We start from the raw sequence: 27,827 nt of genomic DNA on the forward strand, positions 1-27,827 counted from the left end.
TGTTAAAAGATTGTGTTATAAACATCATCTAGATTAAATATTTTCTTACCATGCCATTGTTGCTTGGAATGACCTGCCCCAGTGGATTAGAAATGAGCTGAATTATCTTCAGTTTCGAAGGAAATGGAAAACTTTTTTTATTCGATACGTTTTAAGAGTTTCTTTTTGATAATTTTGATATCATCCTTATAAGTTTTAATGTATTATTATTAGCATTTGTATAGCGCTACCAGACGCAGGCAGTGCTGAACACCTGATACAATGAGACAGTCCCTGCTCAAAAGAGCTTACAATCAGACAAGATAGTTACGGGCGAGGGAAGTAATGGGTGAGAAGGGAGGGAGGGCAATTGTGGCTAGGAGCTAAAAGCAGCAGTGAAAAGGTGGGTTTTCAGCATAGATTTGAAAGCAGGTAGAGATGGAGCTAGACGTATAGGTCCAGGAAGTTATTCCAGGCATAAGGTGCCGCAAGAGAAAAGGAGCGAAGCCTGGAGTTAGCAGTGGAGGAGAAGGAGGACGACAAGAGAGACTTGTCCAGTGAGCGGAGTTCACGGGGAGGAATGTAGGGAGAGATGAGAGCGGAGAGGTAATGGGTGGCTGCAGAGTGGATGCATTTAAAGGTCAGTAAGAGAAGTTTAAACTGAATGCGGAAGCGGACAAGGAGCCAGTGAAGTGACTTGGGGAGCGGGCTAGTGTGGGTATAACGATTCTGGCGGAAAACAAGTCGTGCCGCAGAACTTTGGACAGATTGTTATTATTCTGAGGGACAGGCAAGCTCTGCAGGACTCCAAGGAACCTGCCTGCCTCTAGCGACTGAAAACACAATATCGAAGCACCATCCCTCATTGGCAGCAAAATAGTTAGAGGAACTCCCGCTCAGCTTAAAGGAAATAGCATTAGAGGGAGAGAGAGTATTCATCGGATGACAAGGAAGTAGAGTAGGGTGAGAGGGAGAGAGGAAGACTAGTGGACACAAGGGAGTGAGATAGCAATGAAAAGTGACTGGCGAGGATGAGGAACGTTTGGGAGAGACACTGATGGAGGTGGTTTGAGAGAAGTGGGTGAGGAGACTGATGGAGACCTGCATCAAACTGAAATTAAGTACCTGGATTACTAAGCTTTTTTTTCCTTCTTGTAAACAGAGTAAGAAATTATCTGTGACAACTCTGAAGCCTCAGGGATAAGGGCGCTGTACCAAGTATAAAAATACACTAAACTCAACTATAGAAGCTAGAGCAGAATTTGGAGAGGGAGCCAGGGGCGTAGCCAGATGGCCAATTTTGGATGGGCCTGAGCCCAAGGTGGGTGGGCATGGAATTCCCCCCCCACCCCACCCTGGTCCTCCTCCGGTTTGCTCCTCACTCCACCCCTCCCTGCCCACAAACCCCAAATATTAAATACTTGAGCTGGCGGGGATCCCCAAACCCTGCCAACTGAAGATTTCTTCCTCCTCCTCCTCGAGCAGCCAGCACTCTTCCAAACGGTAGCCGGCAGCACTTGCCTGAAACTAATGCTGTTGCAGGCGGGCCATGCATGCTCAGTGCTTTTGCATGTGCGAAAACTGAGCATGTGCAGAAGGGCCGGTCTCAGCTTCAGCTTAAGGCAAGTGCTGCTGGCTGACATTTGGACGAGTGCTGGCTGCCCAAGGGGAGAAAATCTTCAGCTGGCAAGGTTTGGGGATCCCCACCAGCCACAGTAAGAGTGTCACAATTTTGGGTGGGCCCCAACCCCGGCCCACCCAGGCCCATCTGAGGCTACGCCACTGGAGGGAACCCAGTGTTCTCTCCTTTGTCCCCATTCACTGGCTTCTAACTGCAGTCTGGTTCTTCAAACCAAAGGAATCATGTCAAGGCCCGATACCAAGAATAACACACTGACTGTTTTCCTTATGTCATGGGCAGGGGATGTTGAGATTCGAAATCTGTCCTCCATGTTTGTGCAGCTGAAAACCAAATCTGGTTTACGAATACAATTTGCTAAAGATGGGCAACGACTTTACATTCAAGTCAACAGCACATGGAAGAGGAGAACTCTTGGACTCTGTGGAACCTTTAATGGAAACTTAAGAGACGATTTTCTGTAAGTGTTCCGTGGGCTTTATTTAGAGTTAGAACAACACATGTGGATACTTCATACTCTTGAAACTTTAGGCGAATTTTCATACTGAAACTGCTTGGCTGCTTTTTGTTCATAAACCTTCTTAATATTTATACCACGTAGAGGGCTACGTTCTATATATGGAGCCGAAAAATACCCATGTAAACGATATTCTATAAGCTGCGCCTAGAGTTCAGCATGGTTTATTCTTAAGCGGAGAGTCATGCGTAAATTTAGGCGCAGCCATTTGCACCATTGAAAACGTGGGGTGTAAATGCTCGCACCTAAATTTAACTCCGGAGCACCGTTATTCTGTAATGATGTCTGAATGTTGGCCCCCCTCCCAGTTATATAATTACCCTCATGATGCTTTGCAACCAGTTCTGCTCCACTCTTTGTTTTCATAAGATAATTGAACAAGGGGATCTTGAGGGCCATTGAGACCCCACCCCCCATTCCTGGGTCCTTTGCCTTCAGTGTATCCAGATATGTACTGGTATCAGCAGGATTCAGCAGGGGTTATGGATTAAGACGATACCTTGTATTCCAGAACCTGCTGCCACCACTGTAACATTCAAATAGACAGAAGTGGTTGATATCCAGCAATAGACATGCTATGAGCAACTTTTCACCAGGTAGTAGATAGAGAGCTGAAAGGCAACAAACAGAGCACAAATTTACCTGCTTTTGCTTTCTTGTCTAGTTCTCCAGCAGGGATGATTGAAGGAACCCCACAACTTCATGCCAACGCGTGGAAAGTTTCCTCAGCTTGTGTGACTCCTGTCAACATCCCTGTGGTGGACCCTTGTGATAGCAATCAACAAAATGGTACGCTCTTTCTAACCATGGTGTTAGGAATACAGCTTTGTAGTGTCTGTGCTGTTTGTACTGTTGATGTCATGCAGAACAGCTGTTGGGAACCTTCCCATCCCTTTTTGCCCACAGGTGAACTACACAATTTTTTTTTTTTTTGGGGGGGGGGGGGGGGGGGGTTGATCTTTCCTTCAAAAAAATAAATACACATGCTAAATTGTTTTTTTTCACTCTGCAAGCAGGTAGCGTCAAACTCTTCCAGGGATGGATCTAGGCTTTCTGGCACCAAAATATGTGGATTTAATTCCGTTGTAGTGGCTGATTGCTGCTAAGGTTGATGTTCTTACAATGATAGGGGGTAAAATTCAGTCCGTGGTGATAAGTAGCTTGTAAGCTGTTCACGGTGAAGGCCTGAACTAACCCTGGATATTCATTGCCAGGACATGTGCGGCTCCTGGCATTGAATAACCGGATATGTGTACGGTCATGGAAGTTGAATAACCGGGAATATGTGCTGACCTGGAAGTGAATAACTGAGTATGTGCTGTCCTGGAAGTTGAATAACTGGGTATATGTGCTGAACTGGAAGTTGAATAACCGGGAATATGTGCTGACCTGGAAGTGATTAACCGAGTATGTGCTGTCCTGGAAGTTGAATAACTGGGTATATGGGCTGAACTGGAAGTTGAATAACCGGGTATATTTGCTGACCTGGAAGTGAATAACTGAGTATGTGCTGTCCTGGAAGTTGAATAACTGGGTATATGTGCTGAACTGGAAGTTGAATAACCGGGAATATGTGTTGACCTGGAAGTGATTAACCGAGTATGTGCTGTCCTGGAAGTTGAATAACTGGATATATGTGCTGAACTGGAAGTTGAATAACCGGGTATATTTGCTGACCTGGAAGTTGAATAACTGGGAATGTTTGCTGACCTGGAAGTGAATAATCAGATATGTGTGCTGACCTGGGCACCGGCTGATATTTAGACTGGTGCCCAGGTAACTCAGTCTATAAAGTTAGGACAGCCTTTTTACTGTCCATAATGGTCTAGTGTAGAACCAAAATTTTGCCCCATCCAGTGGCTTCCCTTTCCAGTGCAACACGAGTGAGCAGGCCTTGGAATACCAGGAAACATTTGGGGTCGTACTGCACAGGGTTTCAGATCTGGTAACTTGGTGTACATAAATCTCATGGGCTGGTTGTGTATCTTATTAATTTAACTCCTGCATGCCTTCCACTTATTTTATTTTTGACATACTGAGGGGCATAATCAAACAGCGCCAGCCATCTTCATGGCCGGCTTCGTAAGTGGGCGGAACCAACCGTATTTTCGAAAAAGATGGCCGGCCATCTTTTTTTTCGATAATACAGTTGGGGCCGCCCAAATGTCAGAGATGGCCGGCCTCGGTTTTTGCCCATAATGGAAACCGAAGCCGGCCATTTCAAACCCGGCCAAATCCAAGGCATTTGGTCATGGGAGGAGCCAGCATTTGTAGTGCACTGGCCCCCCTCACATGCCAGGACACCAACCGGGCACCCAAGGGGCCACTGCATTGGACTTCAAAAATTGCTCCCACATGCATACCTCCCTTATCTTGGGTGCTGAGCCCCCCCAAATCCCCCCCAAAACCCACTCCCCACAATTGTACACCATTACCATAGCCCTTAGGGGTGAAGGGGGGGCACCTACATGTGGGTACAGTGGGATTTGGGGGGGTTTGGAGGGCTTAAAATTTACCACCACAAGTAGGGTAGGGGGGGATGGGCCTGGGTCCACCTCCTGAAGTGCACTGCACCCACTAAAAACTGCTCCAGGGACTTGCATACTGCTGTCAGGGAGCTGGGTATGGCATTTGAGGCTAGCATAGAGGCTGGCAAAAAAGTTTTTTTTTTTTGGGTGGGAGGGGGGTTGATGACCACTGGGGGAGTAAGGGAAGGTGATCCCCGATTCCCTCTGGTGGTCATCTGGTCAGTTGGGGCACCTTTTTGAGGCTTGGTCGTGAATAAAAAGGGACCAAGTAAAGTCGTCCAAATACTCGCCATGGCTGGCTTTATTTTTTCCATTATCAGGCAAAGCTGGCCATCTCAAACCATGCCCCAGTCCCACTCCCATCCTGCCCCCATCCTGCCTTTGCTACCATGCCAGCACGCCCCCTTGAATTTTCGCCAGCCCCGCGATGGAACGCAGTTGAAGCTGACCAAAATCGGCTTTCGATTTTACTGATTTGGCCGGGTTCAGGAGATGGCCGGCCTTCTCCCGATTTGTGTCGGAAGATGGCCGGCGATCTCCTTCGAAAATAAGCTGGACTGTCTTTTATACTGTTTTATTTGACATGGTATTATGAATGTATAATATATCTTGATTTAAAGGTGGAATATAAAGAGATAATAAACAGTGAATGGGTTCTGCTGAAACACTTTCACCTTTTCTCTGTTCAGTTGGATACGCATCCCATTGTGATGTCATCAATCAGGAACTGTTTGCTCCCTGTCACAACTACATCAGTCCAGCCCTGTACTACCAGCTCTGCCGTTTTGACGCCTGCAAATGTGGGAGCGGCTGCTTGTGTAATGCGTTTGCCCATTATGCCTACATTTGTGGCAAGCACGGCATCGCTATTGACTTCAGGTCTCAAGTTTCGCTCTGTGGTGAGTAACGCAATGGCTGCGAGACAAAAGCCGACATGTCATTTCTTCCCATTTCTTCTTCCAAAAGGATAATAGGAGGTGCCATGTTTTCTGCAATACAAGTTACCACCATTAGGGGGGGCCCTTTAGTCCTGCTCTAACACTGTCTTTCCCATAGTAGCTTGGTGTAGCCCAGCAGTGCCAAAATGGCCTATCTCAGCTATCTTGAATCCCTTCTCAAAACTGCAGGAAATGAAAGCTTTAGGACAAAAAGGACAAATTCCTACTGTATCTGAATAGAATTCGCCTTGAACTATTACTGAGAAAGCACGAGCAGAGTCCAAATACATATTTCAGAACTGTGCAAGTGCTGCACGCTGCCTGGTAGAAGGAGCCAGCTTCGATTCACAGCTCAGTTCTATTCAGGGCTTTTTTTTTTGAGGGGGTACTTGGGGGTACTGAGTACCGGCACCTTTTCCATTGTCTGCTAAAATTGACCCATGGTCCCCCAATTTTAATGAAACAGCTCAGGCTCTACACACCAATTCTGCCTTGTCGTAGGTTCTGTGACTGGTTGCAGGGGGCCTGGATATTGCGGGGAGGGTCCCTCAGTGATTACCCCCACCCCTGAAGGGTGGCCTAGCATTTGAGTACCGGCACCTTTTTCACTAGAAAAAGTGCACTGGTTCTATTAGTTGTGCCGGCTGGAGCAGTGGGTGCTGTAGAAGCAGAGTCACCGCACAGTAGGGACCTGGAGCAGAGCAGCGTAGTGATTAGAGCCACTGCGGAGCAGCTGTCCTTTTGGACCCAGAGCTGGTATGGGCAGGAACGACTGGGGATCACTCCTGCCTGCCCTACACTAGATAGGGCCCCTTAGGGTAGGCACAGGGAGCCTATAAGGGGGTGGGGGTCTTCAGGAGGGGGGTTGCTGCTATAGGGGGATTGGGAAGGTGGTAACTTGTATGTATGTGGGTTGCGGTGGGTGTGTGTGCTTATAGTGGGCTCAATATCACTGCTGCCTGGTGAACTACCAGCTCCACCCTGACTCCACCCCTAGACTGCCCTGGTACTAACCAAATAGTGCACTGGCCTTATTCAGTGGCTTGATACGGTTAGTTGCCGCTGAATATTGGCGGATGGCCAGCTCAGCGGGGTTTAACCGAGCAGGAGCCACTCGGCCCGGTTAAATCCCACTGAATATTTACCCCAGTAGACCCAAGATGTTTTATAGAAAATTGACCTGAATGAGTTTCAATCCCCAGCTGATTGGACAAAAGCTTCGCATCAGGTCACTGCTCAGTTAGCTAGAGAATTATTTGGTAAAGGCTAATTCGTTACAAAAATACTTGCCAATAAAAAAATATATATTGTTCTCCATGGAAAGCAGTAATAAAATATTGCCTTATCAAGGATCCTTAGAGATTTTCATCCCTCAATACCTCAAATCTTCCCAAGTATGAGAAGTTTTTGAAACAGGTTCTAATACCTTCTAAACAGAAGTTTATCTGTTTTGTTCCCATGACGTGTGTGCGTTAGCTGTAGCATGTCAGCACGGCATGCTGTATGACCAGTGCACCTCCTACTGTGAGCGCTCCTGCTCTGTCATCTCGTCTGGAGAACTGTGCAGCGATGACTGCGTTGAAGGCTGTAACTGTCCAGAAGGGAAGTACTTTGAAGAGTCAATCAACTTCTGTGTGCCAATGTAAGTTTTGTCCTTTTGCAGAAAATAAACTGATTTTCTTTGCTTTGTCTGAACCTTTCCATTGCACCTAAACGTAGGACTCAACAACAGTGATGCGCTAATATCTACAAAATACAGTTCAAGTTGGTTGCATCCCGACATTTTGTGAGTAGACAAAGATAACACATGGAGTCTTGTGCACTACGCCTCAGATAGCTGTAATTTTCTCAGCAGTGACGATGGACGTCAGGGGTACGTCGCACAGGGTTCAGTTCTGGCTTGGCGTGGTCCTGGGGCCTTGAGCCACCCTCTGGGTTTGTGCATAGCCGAAGGTTCACCTAAGGCTCTGGTCTTCATGCCCAGTTCTTGAGGCCCACCAACAGGTCAGGCTTTCAGGATATCCCTCATGAATATGCACGAGAGAGATTTGCATACAATGAATGTAGTAGGCATGCACATTTCTCTTATGCATATTCATTAGGGATTGAGAACGAAGACCAAGAGCCTAGAGTGTCAAATACCTTGGGCTGCCACTGGATGCATTTCTGGACTGAGGGAGGCAGTAACCTGTTCCGGGGCAGAGGGAGCAGGGAACCAGCGGAGCCGACACTCCTCAGCGGCGTGCACCTGGGGCTGACCGCCCCTCCCGCCCCACCTTCCTACGCCTCTGTAAAGGTTATATAATAACACATAAATAGTGACTTCAGAAACTTCCTAAATAAATGGCTAGTAGAAGAGAGACTTAAGAATTCCCACATGGTAGTAATGAATTTCTGCTGTAAATTTAGTTAGTTATAGAACGTTTTCCAACTGGTGGAGCCGCCATGGTTTTTGCTCTGCACACTTGAAGACTGATTTTGCATAAGGCTTTTAGGCAGGATTTGGGATGTCCAGGTGTTTTATAGAAAGCTCAAGGAATGTAGAACCTTTTGTAGAATATGTATAAGGGTGACAGGCAGGGGCGTAGCCAGACCTCGGCAGGAAGGGGGGCACAGTTTAGCCCGCTGACCCCCCCCGCCTGCCCGCCACTTTGGACCCCCAACCCTCGCCAGCCAAAGTCATCTTCAGCGCCGGTCAACTCCGGCACCTTCACTGATGATCTGTTTCTGACTCCTAACTCCTGCACGGGGCTACATACAGGACGTGCACGCAGGAGTCAGAAACGGATCATCAGCGAAGGCGCCGGAGTCGACTGGCACTGAAGAAGACTTGCTGGCGTTGGGGACCCCCGCCAGCAAAGGTACCTGGCGGTGGCGGCGACAGGGGAGGGTCGGCGGCGGGATAGGGTTCCAGAGTAGAGGAGGCCAGGGCTTAATCTGTGGGGGCCCATGCCCCCGTGGCCCCACCTAGCTACGCCCCCGGTGACAGGAATACACATGTAGGTGCTAAAAATTCCAGCAGGGACAAACAACCATTTTTGTAAGCAACACATCAAAAAAAAGTGTTGCACCACTCAAGGTTTTCAACATATAGGTTCAGCATTTAAATGTGTAGATGCCGATTTTTACACCTTCTGGGTTTAAAGTGCCAGATTTCACAAAACTGGGGTCCAGGAAACGAAACGTTTTCAGATGATGGTAAGCACAATTGCACCTTTAATCAATGGTGCAAAGCATGAGTCCAAGTGAACAACTAGCTGACACACCTTCCTTGGAGCCGGTGTAAATGCCGAAATCCGGATTGTCTGAACTATTAGTACCTTACTGTTGTGAAATCAGAAATACTTATGTATTTGTTTGGCCCTCTTGAAACGCAGTACCTGATACCTGGATAAGTGCTGCCGACTGGGGCCAATCAGCGATTTTCAGCGGTGTTATCTGGACAGAAATACAGCGATACCTCGGTTTTCGTCGATAATCTGCCCGAAAACAATCGGCGAAAACTGAGGCAATTATTTCCATATGAATCAACACTGGAAAGCAATGGAATTGTTTGGCTAGACGCGCGGGGTGATGCTCACACAACGAGAAACAACGCCACACTGAGCAGGAGAACGCGTGGGTCGCCTTTTGTTTTCGCAAAATTAGCAGCGAGGTCACATGGGCTCGCCAACGAAATCCGAGAAAATTTTCACGGAAAAAATCGACGAAAACCGAAGTCAATGAAAACCGAGGTATTACTGTATTGTTGTCCCCTAAGCTGTCTGGATAGTTAACTGTATATCTGCACCAGATAACTCCGACAGTCAGTGGCATACCTGGTTATTCACATGTAAAAAAAAAAAGCGGACCACAGAGTTTAAATATTGACCCACCCATTCGTTTTCTCATGGATTTTGAACTTTAATTCAATTAAATGGCATGGCTTTTTATGAACTTCTAAGCGATACATTTTTGTTTTAAAACAGATCCAGTTGTCGTTGTCATTACAAGGGCAGAATCTACCAATCGGGAGAAGTCCTGCCTACCCCGTTAGGTTCCTGGTAAGGTTCAGTACCATGCATGCAAAAACAGGGCACACGCCATTGTTATGGGGAAAGTAGTTTGATACAGTAAGAACGTTGAGGGCAATTCCAGAAAGGGTGCCTACAGTTAGACACCCAGCGGACACCCTTGTGGACTCTATTTTGTAAAGGAAGGTAGGCGTCTAATTTCCTTCATAGCACTGCAGTGCAACTGGGTATGTTCGCACTTGATTTTCTATAAGTTACGCATGGAAGTTTGTATCCCACCCACACAGATATGAACAACCAACTGCAAACTACTTGCAAGTGAAGACAGACAGACAATTACATGCACATACATGTTGATTTTCTGGTCACCTATGCATGTATTTGTTGCATAACTGTTAGCGTCTTCTTTACAGAATTATCCCCGCTGTGTCTAAGTACTGCTGGAATGGAGTAACAAGCGTGTATTAGGGATGTGCAGAGGTCAAAGGTTTTTGGTTTGTTTTCAGTTTATTTGGCTTTTTTCTCCCCAGATTTTCAGGTGTATTTATTTATTTGTAGCATTTGTATCCCATATTTTCCCACCAATTTGCAGGCTCAATGTGGCTTACATTTGCCGTAATGGCGGTTGCCATTTCCGGGTAACAGAATCGCAAATGTACTTGCGTTACAGTGCATACATACATGATAACATACATGGAACATAACATGGTATATATATATATATATCATGTGCTTACATACATGGTAGAGAAGAATAATTATGGTATTGCACGAAGGTTTCTGAGTGATAAATTGAATTATAATCTACGTTAGGTCATCAGCTGTAGAGAGACCTTGTTTTACATAGGTTTGGGGTGGTGGTGTCAGTCATGTGAAAAGATTTCAGTTTTCTGTTCGCTTCACACATATGTTTTAATAATTTATTTTCATACCAATTGTATGAATGTCAATTTATAGGTGAAGGCTCGTTAAATTGGTATGGAGAGTCATTATGGAAAGAATGTTCAAATTAGAATTTAGACGTGCAAGTCAGGACGCCTGAAGTTCTGCTAGTATCTCAGAACAGGGTCTGGTGATGTGCAGCAGGAGCATCCATTTTAGGAAAATAGATGTCTAAAATATCAATGGGGGAGGGGGCGCAGACACAAGAACATAAATATCTCCGTGGCAGCATGTGTCTGTGTTATGAAATAGTATCAGACGTTTTAGAAACACAGAGGTCTATTACTCCCGAAGAGACCACTATCCCTTGCTAGTTTTGCTTTCGGGGGGGGGGGGGGAGGGACACCAACCACTGGGGGATGAAGGAGGTGACCTCCCCTCCTCTGATCCTTCTAGTGGAATGCTGCTCCATATCTCAGGTAGCAGGTCTAGCTCCCAACGTTCATCTTTTTGGACATAGACGTTTATTTCCCTTGTGAAATCCTGGCTTTGTAAAATTGGAACTTAGACGTCTATGCATGATAGACATCTAAGTGCAGGTTTAAGGATATCTAAAACGCGAATGGCACGACTTACCTAAATATACATATACAAACTATATATATTTTAGATTACTGTTGTAACTAATGCAAATATTCAGACATAGAAGGTATCTTCAGACCATAAGAGGTGGTACTCCGTTTGTTGGCGGTACACTCCCACCTTTCTCGCATCGGTCTTAATCGGTGCAATTTTTTCTAGCAAAAAAGGTGCTGGTACTCAAATGAAAGCCACCCTTCAGGGGTGGGGTGATCATTGAGGGATCTACCCCGCAATAGCTAGCCCTCCCCCTGCAACCAGTCACAGAATCTATAACCAGGCAGAATTGGTGTGTATGGCCTGAGCTCTTTCATTAAAACTTGGGAACCATTGGTCAGTTTTAGCAGATGATAGAAAAGATGCCGGTACTCAGTACCCCCAAGTACCCCCTCAAAAAAGCCCTGGTCTTAATAAAGAATACCTTTTAAACACTTCTTATTTTTCTTTTTTTTAACTTTTCTTTAAATAACATTCATATATAGGAAAATCCTTTACTTATCTTCCAACTGATCATTATATCTTGTCGGGCTAGACATCGAGGTTGCATACCGATACGTGTTTCCCTATCTCAGCTTTATCAAGGTATGCCCCTTTACGTCTCAAATGTAAGTACTTAATCCTTTCATCCCTTCTGCCCTTCTGAAGATACCTTCTATGTCTGAATATTTGCATTGGTTACAACAGTAATCTAAAATATGTATAGTTTGTATATGTATATACATTGTAGTGATTACTGGAAAGATAATTAAAGTGGGCAATTGATTGGACACTTCTAAAATAAATACCATAGAATGCGCTATAAAACATGGAAAAGAAAATAAGATGATACCTTTTTTATTGGACATAACTTAATACATTTCTTGATTAGCTTTCGAAGGTTGCCCTTCTTCGTCAGATCGGAAATAAGCAAATGTTGGTAGATGACAGTATATATGAGCGAAACATCAAAGCATTTCAGTGACAGTCTATATGCATGGAGACAGGGGATGAGTGAAACATCAAAGCATTTCAGTGATAGTCTAACAGGATGGGGGTGGATAGGTGAGAGTCAGGGAGACAGGAGAGCAATACAATTTATAAAGCAATACAATTTTATGCTTTGTAATGGGCTAGAAAACCCAGATCTTTGTTAAGTCCTGTCTCCCTGACTCTCACCTATCCACCCCCATCCTGTTAGACTGTCACTGAAATGCTCTGATGTTTCACTTATATATACTGTCATCTACCAACATTTGCTTATTTCCGATCTGATGAAGAAGGGCAATCTTCGAAAGCTAATCAAGAAATGTATGAAGTTATGTCCAATAAAAAAGGTATCATCTTATTTTCTTTTCCATGGTTTATTTTGTTTTATTTCTATTGATTACCTTTAAAAGTGGACTAACACGGCTACCACACCTCACTACTCATAGAATGCACTGAAACTTTTATGGCTCGTTAACAAAGCAAATGCACTCTAATAAATGCATGTCCCTATGTGTATGTGGATGCGTGGTACTCTGGGAGTAGAGTGGATGGTGTTAATGGAATTTGCATGGCAGCTTGTGTTCGCTGACTGTCTCGATGTTTTCTTTATTTGAGTAAGATCTCTTCAGTGTGTGTGGAAATTTTTCATTAATCACCTTTCAAAGGCCAAATAAAATTGGGGGAACCTAAAGGGATTTTGATGCACAGCAGTGTGACACAGTAACAAATTGCTTTTGAATTAAAAGCCATGGTAATGCTAAGTAGTAGTAGTAGTAGGATCTTGAGCTCATTCTGTTTTGGGGTTTTTCTCTAAGCTATTCTTTGAAATCTTCCTCGTGGAATAATAATTTCTTTCTTTTTTGTAAATGTTAGTCAATGCTTGAATGGAACAATGAGGTGCACTGAGACGACCACCCCTGTGATAGGTAGGCATAGCTTTTCTCTGTCTTATTGGAAAACACCCTACAGTAAAGCGTGTGTTTATATTTGTCATATGACCAGAGCTTTTTTTGAGGGGGTACTTGGGGGTACTGAGTACCGGCACCTTTTCCAGTGTCTCCTAAAACTGACCCACGGACCACAGGTTTTAATGAAAGGGCTCAGGCTCAAGACACCAATTCTGCCTTGTCATAGATTCTGTGACTGGTTGCAGGGGGTCCTGGCTATTGTGAAGTGAGTCCCTCAGTGATCACCCCACCCCTGAAGGGTGGCCTGGCATTTGAGTACTGGCACCTTTTTTGCTAGAAAAATTGCACTGCATATAAGATACATCTGATCTGAAGCTGGGCCCTGTGCGTTAAATCTTGCGCTAAAAAAGTTCCAGCATGCATGATCTAAAAATGTTTCCTGTGCATGTTACAAAAGCATTTAAGGGTGGTATATACTAAATTTCTTTGTGTGCTTATTAAAAAGGCAAGAGACCTGCAAAAATAACATGCAAGCTAAACCTTCAGGAACAGCAGTGCATTCTGCATTATAAAAGAGTCAGTGAGCATGGTAAGCCGAATGCAGGAGAGAACGTGACTTTCTCCCACTTCGTTCCTCCTGACTTTCAAAATGGTACCAGCTGACTCCCTCACACATGAGATCAAAGGGGGGGGGGGGGGGGGAGTTATCAATGTGGGCTACTGTTAAGGGAAATGGAAATGGGACTTGATATACCGCCTTTCTGAGGTTTTTGCAACTACATTCAAAGTGGTTTACATATATTCAGGTACTTATTTTGTACCAGGGGCAATAGAGGGTTAAGTGACTTGCCCAGGGTCACAAGCAGCTGCAGCGGGAAATTAACTCAGTTCCCCAGGATCAAAGTCCACTGCACTAACCACTAGGCTACTCCTCCACTCATTTCACCAATAGGAGCCAACCTCATCAGTGATGTCACAATGGCTTGATTGCCCGATAGTTGGCTCATTTCTGATACTGTGATGTCATGATGCCTCATTCCACCAGTAAGAGCCAACCTCATCAGTGATGTCACAATGGCTTGATTGCCCAATACTTGGCTCACTTCTGATATTGTGATGTCATAAGGGAAAGGGAAATGGGACTTGATATACCACCTTTCTGAGGTTTTTGCAACTACATTCAAAGCAGTTTACATATATTCAGGTACTTATTTTGTACCAGGGGCAATGGAGGGTTAAGTGACTTGCCCAGAGTCACAAGGAGCTGCAGTGGGAATGGAACTCAGTTCCCCAGGATCAAAGTCCACTGCACTAACCACTAGGCTACTCCTCCACTCATTCCACCAATAAGAGCCAACCTCATCAGTGATGTCACAATGGCTTGATTGCCCAATACTTGGCTCACTTCTGATATTGTGATGTCATAAGGGAAAGGGAAATGGGACTTGATATACCGCCTTTCTGAGGTTTTTGCAACTACATTCAAAGCACTTTACATATGTTCAGGTACTTATTTTGTACCAGGGGCAATGGAGGGTTAAGTGACTTGCCCAGAGTCACAAGGAGCTGCAATGGGAATGGAACTCAGTTCCCCAGGATCAAAGTCCACTGCACTAACCACTAGGCTACTCCTCCACTAAGACAGGTCATTTTACTGTTATACTCTCATGATTAGTAACTAGGTCTCATTCAATAAAATGGAATCTGTGTCAAACAGGTGTGAATTGTGGTAAAATGACAAGTCTTAAAGGTAGCCCGTGTTCATACTGTTCCCCCCTTAGTTACTAATAACCCTGGTTAACAGTAAAATAACCCGACTTGATGGTTGCCCATGTTGATAATTTCCCCCCTTGGTCTCACTGCATAATACAAGACCTCTGCTAAAATAGCATGAGTTAATGGTAAAATAACATGTCTTTTATAGTAACCAATGTTGATAACTTCTCCGCTAAGGAAGTACCAGGGCCGCCGAGAGGGGGGGACAGGGGGGACAAAGGTGCTGGGGCCCGGGCCTCCAGGGGGGCCCGGCGCCGGCTGGCCCACCCTCTGTCACCACCTGGCCCGCCCTCCGTCACTCCCAGAACTAATCTTAAGCCTCCTTTCACTTCGCAGCAAGCAGGAGCAGGTCAGGCCACTCCTTCCTTCCATGTCCTGCCCTCGCCTGACATAACGTCCGCGAGGGCGGGGCATGGAAGGAAGGAGGAGAGGTCTGCCCTGCTGCTGCTTGCTGTGAAGTGAAAGGAGGCTTAAGGTTAGTTCTGAGGGCCCGGCCCAATAGCGGGTGGAGGGGGGCCCGGCGACCTCAGGTAGATGGGCGGCGGGGGGGGGCCCGGTGGTCTCGGGTGGGCGGCGACCTCGGGGGGGGGGCCCGGCGATCTCGGGTGGGCGGTGACCTCGGGTGGGGGGGGGGGGCCCGGGGGCGGCCTTGTCCCGGGCCCAGCTCTGGCTCTCGGCGGCCCTGGGAAGTACCCTTCATGTTAGTCTTTTTTATGCATAGTTCTTCATTGTGCGAAAGAACAGATAATTTCTTTTCATTTTGTACCTGTAATAGAAATTGTAAACCGCATAGTCGCCTCAGTGATTACTTGCAGTATATTAAGTGCTGAAAATTAAAAAAAAAAAAAAAAAAGTAAATAATAATTTTTTCTTTGCAATTGAAGCCCACACGTGTCCAGAAGGCAAAATATACTATGACTGTAGATTTCCTGTAACTGGCTTACCATCTGCTGGGGTGAACTGTGAGGTGACCTGCGCAAACCTCGCCATGAACTTCACTTGTACGCCATCACCACCATGTGCAAGCGGTTGCATTTGTCCTCCAGGGTAGGTGTCATTCAGGAGCTCTGGTTGACCCCAGAATACAGGTATCATAATTATACATACCAATTATTTGTACTAATTGTCAATAACTGGAAATTATGTACGCATCTTTATAGTCACTGTTCTGTAAAGATGTGTGTGTAAATTGTTCCACCTGGATCTGAAAATGGGGCGTGGCCATGGGAGGTGCCTGGGTGGGTCAGGGGCATTTCTAGGATTTGCGTTCAGTGTTATAGAATTTGGGGGATTTGCGCATAATTTAGGCGCAGGGATAAGTACATAAGTAATGCCACACTGGGAAAAGACCAAGGGTCCATCAAGTCCAGCATCCTGTCCATGACATGATTTACATCAGGATTCAGTTGGTGTGAATCCTGGTGCCCATAGTTGGTCATGGATCCCAGTGCTAAGTGCTATTCTATAAATGAATGCCCAATTTGGAGCACTGTTTATAGAATAGTGCTTAGTGTACATTGCCTTTTGATGCCCAAATTTGGGTGCCAGTTACAGCATTGAGTCCTATATGCAGCTCCACTTTAGAAAGCGGCTCATTGGCTTCCTCTGTCTCACTGTATCATTTACAAGATCCTACTGTTAGTCTATAAAACCCATCAGTCTGGTGAACCACCGCACCTTTCTCATCTGCTAATCCCATATTCCAATCCAAGAACATTAAGATCATCATTCCAAAGCCTCCTAATAGTGCCATCATTTTGAGAAGTCATCCATCAGCACACTAGAAAGGCGATCTTCTCAGTTCAGGGCTCTGACCATTGGAATAAGTTACCTCAATCTCTTCGGGATCAAACAACTCAACAAAACTCTAAAACTCAACTTAAAACGTTTCTTTTTTTCCGAAGCTTATCCATAGTTTCTCCATTGTAGTCCATGGAAGTTGAGTCTGTTGGACCCAAGGGACAAGTCAGGCCTTCCCTTCTATCTCCTCATCTTCTATCCTATCAAATTTGTAGTTCTTCCCGCCCCTTCCTCCTCCGTTCCTATTTTCTTTTTTATGTACTTTTATTTTTACAAAGTAAGCCACCCAGACATATCCTGTGATAGGTGAGATAGAAAATTCTGAATAGACTTGAAACTTGACTCAGATGCGAGAAATAGGAAGGAAGTGGATACTCTATATCCAATTTCAAACAGATGTGAGAAAACCAAGTATAACTTTGGCCAGCTGCGTCGACCTTATAGCTCTATGTATTGAGCTGCTGAATATAGGAATAATTTGAAACATCTAAGTTGAACCAAGACATTTTACTGAAAATTGACAACTGCTTTGTTATTTATATTGCTCCTATAGAAAACGCTAATGATGTGGGGAGGGTCGGGAAACAATTTGATGTGAACACCATAAGCAGGACACCATGGGTAACTGGCATAGACCAACTGGCCCTTCTTGCCTGAACAGTATATGAGAAAATATCGAGAGAAAAACCAAAATAAATATATAATCATCCATCCTTATAACAGCCCTTTATGGCAAGTTGAAGGCTTACTCTCCAGAAAGTTCCTAACACAGTGCCTGTTACAGACGAGATGTTCCGTGATAATACATTCATCGACTATCAACCTGTTATAAGGAGGGGATCAATGTATTTTCACACTGGATTTTTTAGAGTAATGAACCTGTGATTCAGAAACCTGTTTGGTATATGAACAGAGTGTAGAGTGTTACGAGGATCTTGCCATTAGTTCTTCTGTCCATTAAGTTCACAGATTTGTAAGTAGTGCTATATTATCAATTCTAAATTATGTCTCTTCAGGCATGCAGAGGTCAATCGGCTATTCTGGTCCCAGTCCATATAGAATCGAATGGTGTTCAACCCTCTCCAGAACATATGGGTGAGAAGTTAGTTTTGTTTTTTAGTCTGAAATATAACTAGCAGGTTTTTCCCTGGTTTCTGTCTTAGATTAAATTAAGATGGAAAGAAAACATACAGTTTCACGTAAATTTTAGATCCAGTAGAAGAAGGAACACTAAGATATTGGTGAATGGGAGAGAGGAGAGGGTAGGAGACTCAAATATCATGGGACCTTAGCATTTCACTTCATTCCCATAAGCTAGGCTAGAGTGGGCAACCTCAGTCCTTGAGGGCCACATCCCAGTTGGTTTTCAGGATTTCTCCTATCAATAAACATGAGATCTATTGACATACAATGGAAGCAGTAGATGCAAATCAATCTCATGTATATTCATTGGAGAAATCCTAAAAACCCAATTGGGTTGCGGCCATTGAGGCCACCCTGTGCTAGGCCACATATTAATTAAATAGATACTTTTTATACAGATGTTCATTCAGTACATGGCCAAGGTTAAGACAATTTATAATTTGAAGAGGTTATAGTCTTCATTTGGCTATTGTGTTAGTGGCATAATTTGCCATCCTAAGAATTAGCTCTTCTTAATTTTTCACCATTCTTTTCTCATTTTATAGGATGGCAGAGCATAAAGGGAAGTGTTACGTTCCTGATAGCTGTCCGTGTACCTGGAAAGACTGGGAGTATCTGTCAGGAGAAGTTATATCTACACCCTGCTACACATGGTACTGTTTTTTTTCTGTGTGTGGTGTATAGACATTAACTAAAGAACTTAGATACTGACCTCCTAATTCTGTAAACGTTTCCAAAAATTGTGCATGCAAACATAATGGAATAACAATCCAATTATTTATTTATTTGTTGTATTTGTATCCCACATTTTCACATGCTAATTGCTTAGTTTGCTTTATTAAACATGTCAAAGTGCTGATCATGTCACATTTAGGGGCAGTTTTACTAATGTGTGTTAAGCACTTTGGGGGTGATTCTATCAGGAGCTGCCTCACCTTAGAAGCCAAGAATGAACATAAATGACGTGCCAATAATTGACTTTTTAACAAGCAATGATTGGCACTAATTAGTTAAGTGAACTTTTCAAGTGTAAATTTAGGCAACGGATCCGCGCCTAAAATTTATGCACGATTGAAAAAGGGGTCACGGAAATGGGAGGGTCATGGGCGCAATAGAGATGTTCCTAAAATGAACGCGTGTTGTTATAGAATAACGGGAATAGGCACCAAGTTCCAGTTGGTGCAAATGGCTGCACCTAAACTTAGATGTGATTCCTGGGCGTAAGCGATATTCTTTAAACAATGCCTAACTTTAAGCATAGCTTATAGAATTGCGCTTTTTTTTGTGCCAATTTTTTGGCGCCAAATATGGAATCTAGCTTTAAATGGTAAAGGCATATTATGCATATTGGCCCACTATAGATGCAACATTTACTAAATGACATTAGGTCCTTACAGGCTGATTTTCAAAGGCTGTAGAAGCCTAATTTTGGGAGATAAGAACACAACTGACAAATTCCCGGTACCCGGTTTGGGTGCCATATCCCTGATATTCTATAACACTGCGTGCAAATTTTAGGACTGCCTCTGACTCACCCATACACCTTCTAAAGACTCAACATTCCATGCTACCTATCCCAGGGACAGCAGTGGCTTCCCCCATGTCCATCTTCAGAATTACCTGTCTTTTTAAAAAAATTAATTAATTAATTAATTAATTAAATTAGATTTTAAAAATACAGCCATACAAAAAGGCAGTGCAACAAAAGAAAACACACAACACAATATACAAAGCCAAGTTCAAGTCAGAAAATTAGTCCGTAGTGGAAAGAAAAAGGTCTAAAGATTTCCATTTTTGAATAGCAGTTTTATGACCAAGCATGGAAATGACTGGAGATTGCTCATCCTTTTTGTACAACAGAATCCAGTTCCACCGAACCACCACATTTACGTGGGAATTATCGTTCCGGTGCGAGATGATCAGTTTCAGAGCAACCTTTCTAAGCAAGAGCGATCTGTCTTGGATAATTTATTCTTGTCAGATTTTTTCATCTATTGAGACTGGGTGCATACAATTAATTAAAAATATTAAGGTTTTTTTTTAAATAACCAATGATATGAACGGAGTCTTGCTCACGTGACTCTGTGGTTATAATATGGTGTCACGTTTGGACTTTTGAGGTCTTTTTCCTCCTGATATTTATCTCTTTATACTTTCAATTAAGATTGTACAAATAGGGCCACACTTTTGATCTCATTCGTGTTTGAACAAGACTTTAATACCATATTAAAATTATATTTTAAGAATACACATTAAAAGTTTTGTGGTCAAAAGCTATGGATATTTCCTGATGTAACTAAGGTTACTCAAGAAAGGAGGAAACATAGTAACATAGTAGATGACGGCAGAAAAAGACCTGCACGATCCATCCAGTCTGCCCAACAAGATAACTCATATTTGCTGCTTTTTGTGTATACCCTACTTTGATTTGTACCTATGCTCTTCAGGGCACAGACCGTATAAGTCTGCCCCGCACTATCCCCGCCTCCCAACCACCAGCCCCACCTCCCAACCACCGGCTCTGGCACAGGCACAGACCGTATAAGTCTGCTCAGCACTATCCTCACCTCCCCACCACCAGCCCTGCCTCCCAACCACCGGCTCTGGCACAGACCGTACAAGTCTGCCCAGCCCTATCCCCGCCTCCCAACCACCAGCCCCGCCCCCCGATCTTGACTAAGCTCCTAAGGATCCATTCCTTCGGCACAGGATTCCTTTATGCTTATCCCACGCATGTTTGAATTCCGTTACCGTTTTCATTTCCACCACCTCCCGCGGGAGGGCATTCCAAGCATCCACTACTCTCTCCGTGAAAAAATACTTCCTGACATTTTTCTTGAGTCTGCCCCCCTTCAATCTCATTTCATGTCCTCTAGTTCTACCACCTTCCCATCTCCGGAAAAGGTTCGTTTGCGGATTAATACCTTTCAGATATTTGAACGTCTGTATCATATCACCCCTGTTTCTCCTTTCTTCCAGGGTATACATGTTCAGGTCAGCAAGTCTCTCCTCATACGTCTTGTAATGCAAATCCCATACCATTCTCGTAGCTTTTCTTTGCACCGCTTCCATTCTTTTTACATCCTTAACAAGATACGGCCTCCAAAACTGAACACAATACTCCAGGTGGGGCCTCACCAACGACTTATACAGGGGCATCAACACCCCCTTTCTTCTGCTGGTCACACCTCTCTCTATGCAGCCTAACAAACAATTCCTAGATATGAAAGAAGAAACTTAGAAGATGGGAGCAACCTTTTTTTTTTAGCTTATCCCTGTAAATGTATAACGAGATATGTGGGAGTTAAATATGTTTTTTTTAACTCCAGATCAGTTGAGAACATTTATAGATCTGAAGAGGGTGCAAGGGTAATTATATGAACACCCGGCAAGAGATGAGATAAGATGGGTTAGGGTGATGCCTTATGTCATCTAATTTTTCTTACTATGATTTTCTCGATCTATTTATCCCTCCCCCCCCTTAATTGTGGTCTAAGGAAGGGGGCAAAAGGGAATTTTTTTTGATCATGGTTAATTATTTGTAAGAAAAAATACTATTTCTGTTTTTCTTAGCTCCCTGTGTTACATGTAATAAGTTTATTGCTTGTATAAGTACCGTATTTTTCGGACTATAAGACGCACCGGACCATAAGACGCACCTAGGTTTTAGAGGAGGGAAATAGGAAAAAAAATTTTTTCCTTTTTCCCTCCTCTAAAACCTAGGTGCTCCGGTGCGTCTTGTCCGAGTTTTGGACCTCCGTCCCGTACTTACAGGATTCCATGTTCCCTGGTGGTCTAGTGACGTCGGGGCAGGAAAGAGCCCCCTCTTTCCTGCCCATCGCGCTGCTCTCCGTGCTCCTCAATGCTTTCTGACGGTCTCGGCGAGATTCAAAATGGCCGCCGAGAATCTCGAGAATTTTGAATATCGCCGAGACCGTCAGAAAGCATTGAGGAGCACGGAGAGCAGCGCGATGGGCAGGAAAGAGGGGGCTCTTTCCTGCCCCGACGTCACTAGACCACCAGGGAACATGGAATCGTGTAAGTACGGGGCGGAGGTCCAAAAACGCTACCTTCGGACTATAAGACGCACCCCCCATTTTCCTCCCAAATTTTGGGGGAAAAAAGTGCGTCTTATAGTCCGAAAAATACGGTATATAAAAGCATAAAAAAGATTGTTCTTGGGATTTTCAGTGTGTGACAATATATTGTAGCTGTTAGTCATTTTTAGGCTTTCAGCTTTCGTTGTTTTGCTTTTGTATGTATGTTTTTGTTTGCTGAAGTTTTTTTCCCCTTTGTGTGGTTCAATAAACAGGCAGCCATTATTCCTTATTGAAATCTTTTTTTTTTTTTTTAAATCTTGTAGTATTTGTCGAAGAGGAATTTTTAATTGCAGCACTTACCCATGTCCAGCAGTATGTACGGTCTATGGTGACCGGCATTATTATACCTTCGATGGATTGGAATATGATTACGTCAGTGACTGTCAAGTGTACTTGGTTAAGGTACGTGGAAGATTATTTATTTTCGTTCAGATGCAATGTAAGCAAGTATTAAACATGCAAAGGTGTACAATCAGGGGCCCTTTTACTAAGGTGCACCCAAAAGTGGCCTGGGATGGTGTAGGTGTGTGTTTTGGAGGCGCTCTGGTCCATTTCCTGAGCATGCCTAGAAAAAAGGGATTTTTGTTTTAAATTGTGCTGGAAAATGGACATGGGGCAAAATGAAAACCAGCGTGCGTCCATTTTTGGCTTGAGACCTCAACGCCACTCATTGACGTAGCGGGAAGGTCTCAGAGCTAACCGGGTGGTAAGTGTCCAGCACGTGCCAACTGCTGATTACAGCCGGGTAAGCACCCTGCGGTAGAAAATAGAAAATATTTTGTACTATGTTTTGGGCACGTGCCAAAAATGGAATTACCCACTGGGGCATGCTGTGGTGCCAATTTGATATGTGTTGGACACATGTAGGTGCCTACGTGCCTTAGCAGAAGCACAATGGCATATCAGCTGACGTGAATATCTCAGGGCTTGTTCTATTTGGTCCATTGAGATTTGTTTAGGGTCTACCTCCTTATGGAATGCAGAAAGAGGCAGGGAAGGGGTTTTGGAATTAGTTCATGTCTTTTTTTTTTTTTTTTTTAAAGTTGTAGCTCAACATGAGTTACATTCAGGTACTGGAGGTATTTTCCTATCCCTAGAGGACTTACAATCTATCGGGGGGGGGGGGGGGGGGGGGGGGGGGGGGGGGGAGGGGGGGTCCACTAAGCTGCGGTAAATGCTAATGCGCACTTACAGCAGCTTAAAGTGGCTTACCGTAGGACGCACTCAGGTATGCTGCAGGAATTTTCAAATCTGTGTGTGCAAACCATGCACTAAAAAAATGTTTACATTTTTTATTGCACTTACCACGCACTAACGGATTATTTATTTATTAGGATTTATTTACTACCTTTTTGAAGGTATTCACTCAAGGCAGTGTACAGTAAGAATAGATCAAACATGAGCAACAGGCAATTACAGCAGTAAAAATATTCAAGTAACAATACAAAGTATGGCATGGTATAGTACTTGCAAGACAACACAATATGTACTAGAACATTATAATTGGTAGTGAAGGGTAAGGCAAAGTTGTAACATATAGATGAGTAAGAAAGTAGGAAGAATTTGAAAGTAAGGTGACTGATTTGAAGAAAGTTGCACATGAGGTCAGAGAGATGGTTAAATATTATCTCAGCTAGGGTAGAAATGGATAAACATGTCCTGTTGCAGTATGTGCAGCCCGTTTCACTCTTGTGTGTGTGAGTGAGACTAAGAAGTTAGTTACTTCCTCCATTAAAGGCCTGGTTGAAGAGCCAAGCTTTCACCTGCTTCCTAAAGTAGAGATAGTCTTCTGTTAAGCGGAGCCTTGCAGGCAATGATTCCAGAGTGTGGGGACTACTCCGGAGAAGGCTCGCTTGCGGTTATCACATCGTGTAATGTATTTTGGATAGGGTATGGTTAGTGAAAGTCCTTAGGAGGACCTTAGTGTCCTTGGTGGTGTGTGGAGGATCATTCTAGTGCAGGATTAGCGCATGAGCCCTTTCTGCCTACAAAATAGGTGTCGGTAAGTGCTCATGTGCTTATATTCTTATTGGTCACGTGTTAAAGAAAAAAGCACAACAGAGCCTTCAAGACTGGAACAATTGAGAGTCCTTTTATTCATAAAGACCTGACACGGGCCGTGTTTCGGCGTAAGAAAGCCTGCCTCAGGGGTCTCACAGAAAACATCAAAACACAATGTAAAATATAATGTAAACGACATCAAAACAATTCTAAACAATGGAATATATATGCATGTGCTGGTATCCGTACAGATAGATAATAACTGACATGTTTGCCATAATACTGTATTTGGAGACATACCAAAAAGCAGTATACACTTGCATAAAAGTAATGTGCCATAATAATGTGCATAAAAACATCCAAAGGTGACATCAATAATGCATCATGCATAAATGATTATGAAAGTATGTCTTTTACATTATATTTTACCTTATGTTTTGATGTTTTCTGTTAGACCCCTGAGGCAGGCGTTGTTATGCCGAAACACAGTCCGTGTCGCAGTGGCGTTCCTAGGGGGGCTGACACCCGGGGCGGATCGCCGATGCGCCCCGCCCATGGGTGCAGCACGACCCCCCTGGTGAAAGATTCCCCCCGGGTGCACGCCGCTGGGGGGGGGGTGCCGCGCTCCTGTCCGCTTTGTTCTTTTCCATGCTCCCTCTGCCCCGGAACAGGAAGTAACCTGTTCCGGGACAGAGGGAGCACAGAACGAACGTAGCGGACAGGCGCGCGGCACCCCCCCCCAGCGGCGTGCACCCGGGGCGGACCGCACCCACTTGGTACGCCACTGCCGTGTCGGGTCTTTATGAACAAAAGGACTCTTGATTGTTCCGATCTGGAAGGCCTTGTTGTGCTTTTTTCTTCTGCTGTTTGTGTAGTCTTGAACCTTCTCTTTTGCTACCCAAAATTAGCGCATGGCCATTTATTGAAAAATAGGAAAATTGGCCATTTCCTGGTTGCACTAAACGTGGCCTTAGCATGTGAGAAAGACCTGCATAAAGGCGTACTGAGGCCACTTTTTACCACAGCTTAGTAAAAGGACCCCTGTGTTTGTACCTGAGGCAATGGAGGGATAAGTAAGTCGTTCAAGATCACAAGTATCTGCAGTGGGATTTGAATCAAGTTTCCAAGGGCCTCAGCCTGCTGCTCTAACCACTAGACTACTCCTCCACTCCCCATTTATATCACCGTGACATGTTTAGCTACTCCTATTATCTGCAAAACTTGGATTTGCTATTTCATAGATACAATGTGGTGAAACTGGGCTTGGCTTATGCTGTTTGGATGACTTGGAACCAGTTGGTGTGTCTGGTCTCAGTCTATAGGATTAAGCTCTGCTTTGACTCATGACGAGAATCGTTAAGCATTACAGGATGAATGCAGCTTTGTATCCAGAGATATATGATGCTTGGAGACCTTACCAACAATTTTGAAGAATAGCCTAACCGTAGCATTAAATATACACAATGGTATGTTCTGAAAGCTCTGAGTTTCTTGCAGGAGTATGACATTCAAAATCCCTGATTCACAATTCGGCATGGTACCAGATCAGGATTTTTGAACATGTTAGCGGAATTGTGTTGTCCTAACTTTATGACTATCTAATTGAGATAATACTTGCACTAGAGGCCTTGGGGGGAATGACGTGAGTAGCCAATTTACTGTAATTAACACACAATTGAGTTTCTGCTCGGCACTTTGACAAACAACCATTGCGTCAGAGATTTGTAAGCGATCAATTTGAAGATTGCTCTGTACCTCATCTGCCATTTACACTGCTAGAGTAACTGATGGCTTTTGTTTTAACACTTCACACATGGGACCAACAAAGCTTTGAAGGACTTATAACTGACTCCTAGCTTAGATCTTCACATGGTTACAAAGCGCATCAGCTACTCCGTTACTCATCCTGTTTAGAGCATAGCCCTCTATCATGCTGGGTCGTGGTAAACTACCTTTGTGGTTCTCCTGAAGAAAATGGGTGGAAGTTTCTGGAATTCCAAGTTCAAGGATATCAATAGAAATCAAACAAAATAAAACATGGAAAAGAAAATAAGATGATACCTTTTTTATTGGACATAACTTAATACATTTCTTGATTAGCTTTCGAAGGTTGCCCTTCTTCGTCAGATCGGAAATAAGCAAATGTGCTAGCTGACAGTGTATATAAGTGAAAACATTCAAGCATTACTATGACAGTAAAATAGATACTATTGGAGATTCTACATGGAATGTTGCTACTATTGGAGATTCTACATGGAATGTTGCTACTGTTGGAGATTCTACATGGAATGTTGCTACTGTTGGAGATTCTACATGGAATGTTGCTACTGTTGGAGATTCTACATGGAATGTTGCTATTCCACTAGCAACATTCCATGTAGAAGGCTGCGCAGGCTTCTGCTTCTGTGAGTCTGACGTCCTGCACGTACGTGCAGGACGTCAGACTCACAGAAGCAGAAGCCTGCGCGGCCACATTGGTGATCCGCAAGGGCCGACTTCTACATGGAATGTTGCTAGTGGAATAGCAACATTCCATGTAGAATCTATAGAAATCAAACCAAATAAAACATGGAAAAGAAAATAAGATGATACCTTTTTTATTGGACATAACTTGATACATTTCTTGATTAGCTTTCGAAGGTTGCCCTTCTTTGTCAGATTGGAAATAAGCAAATGTGGTAGCAGATAGTATATATAAGAGAAACATCAAAGCATTACTATGACAGTCTGACAGGGTGGGAGGATGGGGGTGCTTTGATGTCCCCATGCATACCTCCGACCCACCCCCATCCTCCCACCCTGTCAGACTGTCAAAGTAATGCTTTGATGTTTCTCTTATATATACTATCTGCTACCACATTTGCTTATTTCCAATCTGACAAAGAAGGGCAACCTTCGAAAGCTAATCAAGAAATGTATTAAGTTAGGTCCAATAAAAAAAGGTATCATCTTATTTTCTTTTCCATGTTTTATTTTGTTTGATTTCTATTGATAACCTTAAGAGTGGACTAACACGGCTACCACACTCCTCTACTTAAGTTCAAGGATGAATTTGACAGTTGTATAAGTCAAGGGTCATGGCAAAATGCCTGCACTTCTTTCATCCTGATCGCAAAAGCGATGAAAATGTTGCCTGTGTGGGTCTGCTGTGTCAGTTACTCTTTTGTGTCAAAGACAGGTGCAATAAAAGTCTGGCCTAGTGAGCTTTTGGGCTGTCATCTACCTAAATTAAGTTACATCTCTGTTTTTTGCAGTTGCTAATTTGTTCTTGTCCGTTGAGCGGCACCAATTTATTAAGGAAGGACATTTCCACACTAACATAAAGACTGACTCATGTGATGAATGCATGAATAACAGAGTGTCTTGTTGTACCTGGGACAATGGAGGGTTACGTGACTTACACAGAGTCACAAGGAACTGCAGTGGGAACTGAACCCAGTCCTCCAGGTTCAAAGTCCACTGCACTAACCACTAGGCTACTCCTCCACTGGTACTTTATAAACATAAGGTTGCAATTTGTACCATAACTGCTGTGATCTGGAACCACCTCCCTCTCTCCCTCTGGTCACTATTTACCAGTTATCTTTCAGAAAAGTTTAATAAGATGCACCTGCCTGTAAATACATCAGAATGCACCTTTCAACCTGTTAATCCACCATTCAGTGCTTGTAATTGATTTCTGTCAACACATTGTGTTTAACGTAACATTGCCTGATTGAAAAGGTTCATCCCAAGTTTAACCGAAATGAATGTTTCGTTTGTGAAAGATTTTTTTTTTCAAATTGCCATGAATAACTTCCTCAAATTACTGTGGAAAGCCTTTTCAAATAAATGCATAGCACGTTATACAAGGTTTTTGTTCCCAGCAACAAGATCATTATTTTACAGCAACTGTAAGTAACTTTGAGGTGTATTTTTATGGCACTTAGACTTAAAAAATTCCATACTAACTTATGGAACTTTCTAAGTTTAAGTGCTTTGAAAATGAGCCCCATGGC

At 43.8% G+C, this 27,827-nt stretch overlaps 1 protein-coding gene across 1 annotated transcript in view; it reads left to right on the forward strand.

Moving 5' to 3' along the window:
- The window catches only part of OTOGL (otogelin like), a 168,070-nt gene that overhangs the window by 44,326 nt on the left and 95,917 nt on the right, over positions 1–27,827 (forward strand). The window contains exons 17-25 of the mRNA XM_030214750.1: positions 1,901–2,078; positions 2,800–2,924; positions 5,353–5,562; positions 7,078–7,243; positions 9,570–9,644; positions 12,975–13,027; positions 15,670–15,832; positions 18,274–18,381; positions 22,092–22,230. Of these exons, the coding sequence (XP_030070610.1) occupies positions 1,901–2,078; positions 2,800–2,924; positions 5,353–5,562; positions 7,078–7,243; positions 9,570–9,644; positions 12,975–13,027; positions 15,670–15,832; positions 18,274–18,381; positions 22,092–22,230 (1,217 nt within the window). The remainder of the gene's footprint in view (positions 1–1,900; positions 2,079–2,799; positions 2,925–5,352; positions 5,563–7,077; positions 7,244–9,569; positions 9,645–12,974; positions 13,028–15,669; positions 15,833–18,273; positions 18,382–22,091; positions 22,231–27,827) is intronic.

This window comes from Microcaecilia unicolor, chromosome 9 (assembly GCF_901765095.1).
Source record: "Microcaecilia unicolor chromosome 9, aMicUni1.1, whole genome shotgun sequence".
Lineage (NCBI taxonomy): Eukaryota > Metazoa > Chordata > Amphibia > Gymnophiona > Siphonopidae > Microcaecilia > Microcaecilia unicolor.